This window comes from Myotis brandtii, unplaced genomic scaffold (assembly GCF_000412655.1).
Source record: "Myotis brandtii unplaced genomic scaffold, ASM41265v1 scaffold1834, whole genome shotgun sequence".
NCBI classification, from domain to species: Eukaryota; Metazoa; Chordata; class Mammalia; order Chiroptera; family Vespertilionidae; genus Myotis; species Myotis brandtii.
This window is the reverse complement of record NW_005356811.1, coordinates 101,543-110,076: the sequence shown is the minus strand read 5'-3', so window position 1 is coordinate 110,076 and position 8,534 is coordinate 101,543. Positions and strand designations below refer to the sequence as shown.

Here is an 8,534-nt window from a genome sequence, read left to right as displayed (position 1 = left end):
TATTGATTTTTTACAGAGAGGAAGGGAGAGGGATAGAGAGTTAGAAACATCGATGAGAGAGAAACATCAATCAGCTGCCTCCTGCACACTCCCCACTGGGGATGTGCCCGCAACCAAGGTACATGCCCTTGACCGGAATCGAACCCGGGACCCTTGAGTCCGCAGACCGACGCTCTATCCAATGAGCCAAACCGGTTAGGGCAAACAATTACTTTTATAATGAGGGACCAAATGACAGTCTTAACTTGTGATGGAAGTACAAAATTCCTTATTGTTATAACAAAAATGTTAGGAGGCCAACAAGTATAGTGCCCAAGGTTTATTGTCTAAAGAATCAGCTTTCGCCTTGTTGAAAAGGAGAACAGAAATTTTCTAGAGATACCAGAACTGTGTCCTCACCACAATCAGTGCTGAAGATAGAAGAGATCTACTCCAGACAGGTTACTGCCAGTGGTTCTCAACCCTTTCACGGGGGTCGCCTAAGACTATCGGAAAACACATATATAATTACATATTGTTTTTGTGATTAATCACTATGCCTTAATTATGTTCAATTTGTAACAATGAAATTGGGGGTCACCACAACATGAGGAACTGTATTAAAGGGTTGCGGCATTAGGAAGGTTGAGAACCACTGGCTCTGTCTTAGACTTGAAGAACACTTAATTCAGAGTAGAAATGAGATGCTAGGAGATTTAGAGATCTGGATGAGAGGAGAGTTCATGGAGAAGGAGTAAAGGGAAAAAAACCAAATTCATATGACTTGTAACCTGGTCTGTTGGAAACGGTGAATCTGGAAAAATTTTCCTTTCTGTCCAGAACATTATTTCCCAGGGAAATCGTGTGCTTAGAGTGGGAGTAACAAGAAGGAAATGTGCCTGAGGAGCAGGTACAGGGATTTATAAATAACTCCTCCTCTCCAGTCTCTCAGTGTGTGTAAACTTAGGCTGGGAGGAGCATGGTTATGTTTATTTGTCATTGTTCTTTGTTTGGAGGCCTAATTCTGGCTGGAGACTGATGCTTCACACCTTCCTGCTGTCTTGCCTGTGAACAGAACTTTAGTCTCTATCATCAACAATTTGGGGAGGAATTCAGATGTCTCCACAATGACCTTCCTCTCATAGATCTTATCTTGGTGAGTCAATAACACAGCTGACCCTGCATGACAAGGTCACAGAGAATGGAAGCCAAGATCATTTACTTATTTTCACCTGAGAGATGATTCAATTTAGCCCAGAGGCAAGAGATTGCTGTTTTCTTGATAAATCAATGGATTTATTTCACTGGCTACATAAGAGTTCATAGTGTGACTGCTACTCACACTTTTGATGGTCTTTCATACTCTTTATCATTAAATTGGTATCACATCAATGCTAGAATGGTATGTTTAAACTATTAAAAAACAAACTGTTGTTCTGATCAAGGATGCATATATGTTTACCAGCATTATATCCTCATGTTGTCTCAACCCCTTTAATATTATGTAGTGACCTTCATTTGTCTTTTGTTATGGCTTTCATTTTGAAGCCTATTTTGTTAGATAGGAATATTGCTTCCCGGGCTATTTTTTTTTTCTATTTGCATGAAAATTTTTTTCCATCACTTCACTCTCATGCTGTGTGAGTCATTTTGGGGGTCATGTTTTTGTATCCATTCAGCTACCCTGTTGGAGCATTTAATCCATTTACATTTAAGGTTATTATTGATTTGTCTTTGGGTGGGTCTCTTTGAATTCATCTTGATTGGGACCCTGTGCTTCCTGAACTTGTAAGACTTTTTCCTTGACTAGGTTAGGGAAATTTTCTATCATTATTTCTTCAAACTAGTTTTCTATTTTTTTTTCACTTTATTTTCCTTCTCTACCTTTATGATGTATATATTGTTACATTTCAAGTTGTCCCAAAATTTCATTAAACTATCCTCATTATTTTTAATTTTTTTCTTTTTGTTTCTCTGCTTCATCCAGCTTTATTTGTATTCTTTCCCATGTATTCTTAACACATTGCGGACCAGAGTTTTATTGATAGCTTTACCCAATGGCCAGATAAGTTTCTATTGAAAGAGTACAAAAAACGTTTTACACAAATGTTAAAGGTACGCTTTAAAATTAAGTACCCATTGCATTTTGAAGTTATTTATTACATGTTCTTACAAGCTAATATCTTTTTAAAGTATCATACTTTGTAAAACACTTTGTAATATGAAGTGGAACTAAACAAAGCTGGCAAATGTAATGTGTTTCTCTTCTCTTACCGTTACTTTTGTATACTTTGCAAACTTTAGTAGGACATTTCTTTTTATATAAAGTTTCTGTAGTGAATCACTTGAAATTACTATTTTTTGCCTTTTTGAAGGAATAACTGTATCATTGCCACTGTCAAAGCCTTCATCACTTTCACTTGGAATATCTGATATATTGTCAACAAATATATCCAGAATTTTGTCATGTTCTTCGTCACGATCTATGGTTACTGAGCACTTTAAAAATATCAAATTGATATAAAAAAGTTATTTTTATTACTAATGACAAGAAACTAATCACTTTTAATTCCTTTTGTAATTTTTAACTTCAACGAATGCTTTTTCCGTTGACTGTTTCTCTTTAAATGACAATGAAAAGCTGAGAATTCTCATGATTGGCCACAATACTTAGAAGAGAAAAACCGATAATTCTCTTGATCTGTCTGCAACATGTTAATGTAAAATATGGTATTCTTCATTTCTTTTTTTATTATTATTGTTGAGAGTATTACAGATGTCTTTTGTTTGCCCCCCACTACTCCTCCCCACCTGATTTCTGCCCCACCCCAGGTCTTCACCACCCTATTGTCTGTGTCCATAGGTAACTCATATATGCATATAAAGTCTTTGGTTAATCTGTTTCTGCATCCTCCCTGCCCCTTCCCTCTGAGATTCATCAGTCTGTTCCTTGTCCCCAATGCACCTCTGTTTCTATTTTATTCATCAGTTTATTTTGTTCATTAGATTCCTTGTTCATTTATTTTGATTTTTAGGTTCAATTATTAATGATATGTATTTATTGCCATTTTGTTTTTCATATTTTTATTGCTTTTCTCTTCTTCATCTACTTCTTCTTCCTCCTCCTCTTAAAGAATACCCTTCAACATTTTATATAATACTGGTTTGGTGGTGATGAACTCCTTTAGCTTTTTCTTGTCTGTGAAGCTCTTTATCTGACCTTCAATTCTAAATGATAGTTTTACTGGGTAGAGTAATCTTGATTGTAGGTCCTTGCTATTCATCACTTTGAATATGTCTTGCCACTCCCTTATGGCCAGCAAAGTTTCTGTTGAGAAATTAGCTGACAGTCATATGGGTGCTTCCTTATAGGCAACTAACAGCTTTTCTTTTGCTGCTTTTAAGATTCTCTCTTTGTCTTTAACCCTTGGTATTTTAATTATGATGTGTCTTGGTGTGGGCCTCTTTGGGTTCCACTTGTTTGGGGTACTTTGTGCTTTCTGGGCTTGTAAGCCTATTTCTTTCACCAGGTAGTATTCTTCATTTCTGTGTTGTTCTTATTCATGGTTCCTATGTCCTTTTTCATGTTGATATAGTTCCCACTAAGTTCCTTGTAGTTCCCATTATGTTCCTTGTAGTTCTCACTAAGCTCCTTGAGCATTCTTATAACCATTACTTTGAACGCTATGTCATAAATTACTTGCCTCCATTTTATTTAGCTCTTTTTCTGGAGTTTCCTCCTTTTTTTTCATCTGGGGATTTTATATTTTCTCCCAAAGCTATCTCTTTGTGTTTGTTTCTATGTACTAGATAGAAATGCTATGAATCCCAGTCTTCATGAGGTGGTCTTTCAAAGGAAGTGTCCTGTGGGACCCAGTGGTACAGCCTCCTTTATCTCCTGAATTGGATGCTCTAGAAATGTCACTTGTATGGTGTTTTTTTAGGGTGTTGGGGGTGAGCTCTTCTGTTGTAACTGAGTCTTGATGGTTGTTGTGCCATTTGTGAGTGGGATCCACCCTCAGGCTCACTGTTTGTGAGGCTCAATCCCAACCATATCCTGTGAGCTGTTCCACAGTTGCTGACTGAACAAAACAAAACAAAACAAAACAAAGCATGAAAGAAAACAAGAACACACAAAAGAGCCCAATAAAAACAACTGCAAAAGAAAAAACAAAGAAAAGGGAGAACAAGAATAATAAACGAAGAAAAATAAAAGAATACAATAAGAAAATATGGGGAGAAAAAAATAATATGAAAGGAAAGAAGGGAGAGAAAAATAAGAATCTCTATATATAAAAGGCTAAGTGACCATCCAACCATCCAACCAGCCAGTAGCTATGATATGCACTGACCACCAGGGGGCAGATGCTCAATGCAGGAGCTGCTGAGCAGGGGTCACTTTGCAGCGGCTGTTCTCGGGTGACTCACCCTGGAACCAGACAGAAGGGAACCCGATTTCTCGTGATTCCTCTTGCACTCTGGGACCCCTCAGGGGATGTCGAAGAGCCAATTTTGGCCTGATGCCCGCAGGCCAGACCGAGGGACCCCACCTTCCAGAGGGGCCCCGCTCACTCCACGGATGCCCTTTGAGCTGCAGCGCTGACTCAGGAGCAGCCAGCCATGGAGGGACCGAGGGAGGTTAGCTCCAGGGTGTGTCTGGCCCCTCTCGCGCAGTCCCACCTAATGTACACCACCCGGGGCCACCTGCATTAGTTCCTGCACCAGAGGGACTAGTTAATTTCCTTTCAATGTGCATGAATCAATGCACTGGGACACTAGTAAAGAATAACAAGAAAAACAGTGCAGGGAAAAAGAAGAAAGAAAAGTAAAAAAAGGAAAAAATAAGTAAAAGAAAGAAAAAATGGAATATAAAAGGAAAGAGGAGAATAAGAGATGGGAAAAAAAGAAAATAACAAAGCAATAAACAGAAAATAATGAAATAAAAAAACAAAATGGAGTTTATCTAGGCAGAGTTTATTGCGCTCCTGGGATCTCCTTTGTATCTTTCTCGTATGTTGTCTGAGGCTGACTGTTTTGTATGTTGATTCTGGGCCTCCTAGTAGGGACTTTGGTGCTAGCCAATGTCAGAAGTTGCTTATGATTGGTTCTCAACAAGCTATTTGAAGCTTGAAGCAATCTCCCTTTTGTGGCTGCCTCTACTGCGCTTGACTGTGCATAGGAGGGACCAAGCTACTCTCCAAGGGTGGCTTTATAGCAGCAAAGGTGGGTCAGCAAACTTCCCAAGGCACTTTGGGATCTGCCTTGTCCAGCCTACACTTGCCCATTTACTATCAGACTTAGTCACTGAAAAAACTGTTTCTGAAAGGGCTTTTGGTGGAATTGGGAAGATGGGACCTCTGTATATCTCCTAAGGGGGCGGCGCCATTCAGACTTCAGGGAAAATGGTGGGTGTGTTCCCCTATCCCAGAGCCATACATCTGAGACTCTCACAAATACAGTGTAAATTTGGTTCTTGAACTAAATTCATCCCAGAAGGTTATTTGAGAAGAGATTTGTTTAAAAACTGAATCATTTTTTCCCATTAGAAATAATATAAATTGAATTACTTCATTCCAGACCCCCAAATGATTCTCTGTTTTAACCTATCTTATATACAGTACATATCTATAGTACTGTACAATCTATAAACAAACACTTCTTCATTTATTGAACCACTCCTTACTCACTGTCAGCCCTCAACCCAGGGGTACAGTATCTTCGCTTTTCCACATATGATTGCCTACAAAATGCTGTCACCAGCTAACTGCTTTTCTTTATCCAAATCAACAATACATTTTTTACCTTTTCGATTGCCTATGATCTTTGTTTTGTGAGCATTTCATGCCCTTAGCAATATCAGCACACCTTGGCTAAACTAGGCAAGTCTTACCAAAACTCTAAACAAAAGAACACCCTCTAACCACTCTCTCCATGTAATGTGATTTACTTTTCTTAGTAAAAGTTGCACCATTGGATATGTTATATTATTATTTTTATTTGATTATACTATTTCTCCAACATTAGTTTGTAGATTTTTGTTGTTAAGCATCCATACTCTGAACAGTGACTAGAACATGGTCTATAGTCAATATATATATTCGTCAAATGCATAAAAGATGTCCTCAATAAAACAGCAATATACATTTTGTTTGAAGAACAAGTTGATTTTAGAAAAGAAAATTCTAATGAGAAATGCCTATAGATATACCCTTAATGGGGACCAGGTCACACAATAGAAATGGAAATTATTTTCCTGACTCTAAAATATAAATGTGTCATTCATTCTCAGTTATTAATGCTTGCTAATGTGAACATTACTTATTCATTTTTTCTTTTCTTTTTTTCTTTTGGTAGTCACCTCTGACACATGGAACCAGACAATGGTACACAAATTTCACAATTTCTTCTTCTGGGACTTTCACAGTCACTGGAGCTACAGTCCCTCATATTTGGGCTTTTCCTCCACATGTACCTGATCACTGTGTTTGGAAACCTGCTCATCATCATGGCTGTCAGCTCTGACTCCCACCTCCACACACCCATGTATTTCTTCCTCTCCAACTTGTCCTTGGTAGACATCTGTTTCACCTCCACCACCATCCCAAAGATGCTGTGGAACATCCAGACACAGAGCAAAGTCATCACCTATGAAGGCTGCATCAGACAGATGTATTTTTATATGCTCTTTGCAGTGTTGGACAGCTTTATCCTGACCGTGATGGCCTATGACCGGTTTGTGGCCATCTGCCACCCCCTACACTACATGGTCATCATGAAGCCCCAACTCTGTGGCCTGCTGGTTCTGGTGTCCTGGATCACGAGTGCTATGGTTTCCTTGCTAGAAAGCTTAATGGTGTTGGGTCTGCACTTCCGCTCAGACTTAGAAATCCCCCACTTTTTCTGTGAACTCAATCAGGTGCTCCAACTTGCCTGTTCTGACACCTTTCTTAACAACATTGTAATGTATTTTTCGGCTGGGCTGCTAGGTGTTGGTCCCCTTGCTGGGATCCTTTACTCTTACTCTAAGATCATTTCCTCCATCCGAGGAATCCCTTCAGCTCAGGGGAAGTATAAAGCATTTTCTACCTGTGCCTCTCACCTCTTAGTTGTCTCCTTATTTTATGGTACGGGCCTAGGAGTTTACCTCAGCTCTGCTGCTTCCCAAAATGCGCACTCAATTGTAACAGCCTCGGTGATGTACACTGTGGTCACACCCATGCTGAACCCCTTCATCTACAGTCTGAGGAACAATGACATAAAGAGGGCCCTGCAAAGATTCCTTGGCAGGTAAGCTTTTCAAGGGCCAACTGTACTAGTTTGAAGAAATGCCAATGAATGCAGGGTGCAAAGTCTCAGAGTCAGAAGTCTGAGATAAATTAATCCCATCTTTGGACTATAAGAAATTGGAAATATTCATTTATTTTATGGGTTTACATGAATTACTTTAGTGTAATTTATTCTCTTATGACATATATCATTCCAAGTAATTTGCCTATTGTTTTCCTGAAAGAATTGTCATGAATTATACTACCCATATGGACAAAACTATACTTGGCTACTAAGGTCATTTGCATAATTTTATTTTAGAGGCAAATCTGAGATCACAGTTTTCACTTATATGGTCATCATTATTTTCTATAGCACCACCTCTACTGCTTTTCTTGTTAATAGACTTTAACATGCTAGTAGGTTTTATAGCTGGCCTCCTGGTTTTACAGTGTTCATTCTGTTATTCTGCTGTGTGTCCACATGTCTATCATAGCCACTGGCAATGATTGACTATTCAATACATGTTTCCAAGAAGAGTCTAATGGATACATACTTTTTAATAAATAGAGTGATCTAATATGGTTAGAGTCAGAGATGACCTTACATATGATGAAGCAAAAAATAGCCATACAATTTATTACTATTAAAAAATATTTGACATGCTGCAGATTTACTCACTAAAGTGTGGAATATGGTCCTGGTTCAGTTGCTCAATTGGTTGAGCATCCTCCTGTACACCAAAAATGTTGTGTGTTTAATACCAAGTCCAAGCATATACCTAGGTTCCATCCCATTGGGGCACCGACCAGAGGCAGTCAATTGATGTTTAGCTCTCACATTGATGCTTCTGTATCTATCTACTTAGCTATCTATCTATCTGTCTATCTATCTAGCTAGCTAGCTAGCTAGCTAGCTATCTATCATCTATCATCTATCTACCTATCTCTATCTCTAACTTCGTCTCTGTATCTCTATATCCCTTCCTCTCTCTCTAAAAACTCAATAGTAAAATAATAATAAAATAAAGTGTGGAATATGATGTCCATGTATAATGTTCCTTATTCATTTGAGTGAAGAATTATGTAGAATGTTCTTTGTGTTTTTTCTGAACTATTTTCCTGTTACTGTTTGAAAATTTTCAATGTGCTCCCTACAAATGTGACTTCTAAATTAAATATCTCTCCTTTTCTAAATTTTGTTTTCAAATCTACCAAAGGGACAGTGAGTGAACTCTCTCTCTCTCTCTCTCTCTCTCTCTCTCTCTCTCTCTTTCTCTCTCTCTCTCT

The 8,534-nt window shown here is 38.4% G+C and overlaps 1 protein-coding gene across 1 annotated transcript; it reads left to right on the top strand.

Moving 5' to 3' along the window:
• The first annotated feature begins 6,346 nt into the window (after positions 1–6,346).
• Positions 6,347–7,270, top strand: LOC102251693 (olfactory receptor 7A5). Its single transcript, XM_005863998.1, has one exon. The coding sequence runs from the start codon at positions 6,347–6,349 to the stop codon at positions 7,268–7,270; it is 924 nt and encodes a 307-aa protein (XP_005864060.1).
• The last annotated feature ends 1,264 nt before the right edge of the window (positions 7,271–8,534 follow it).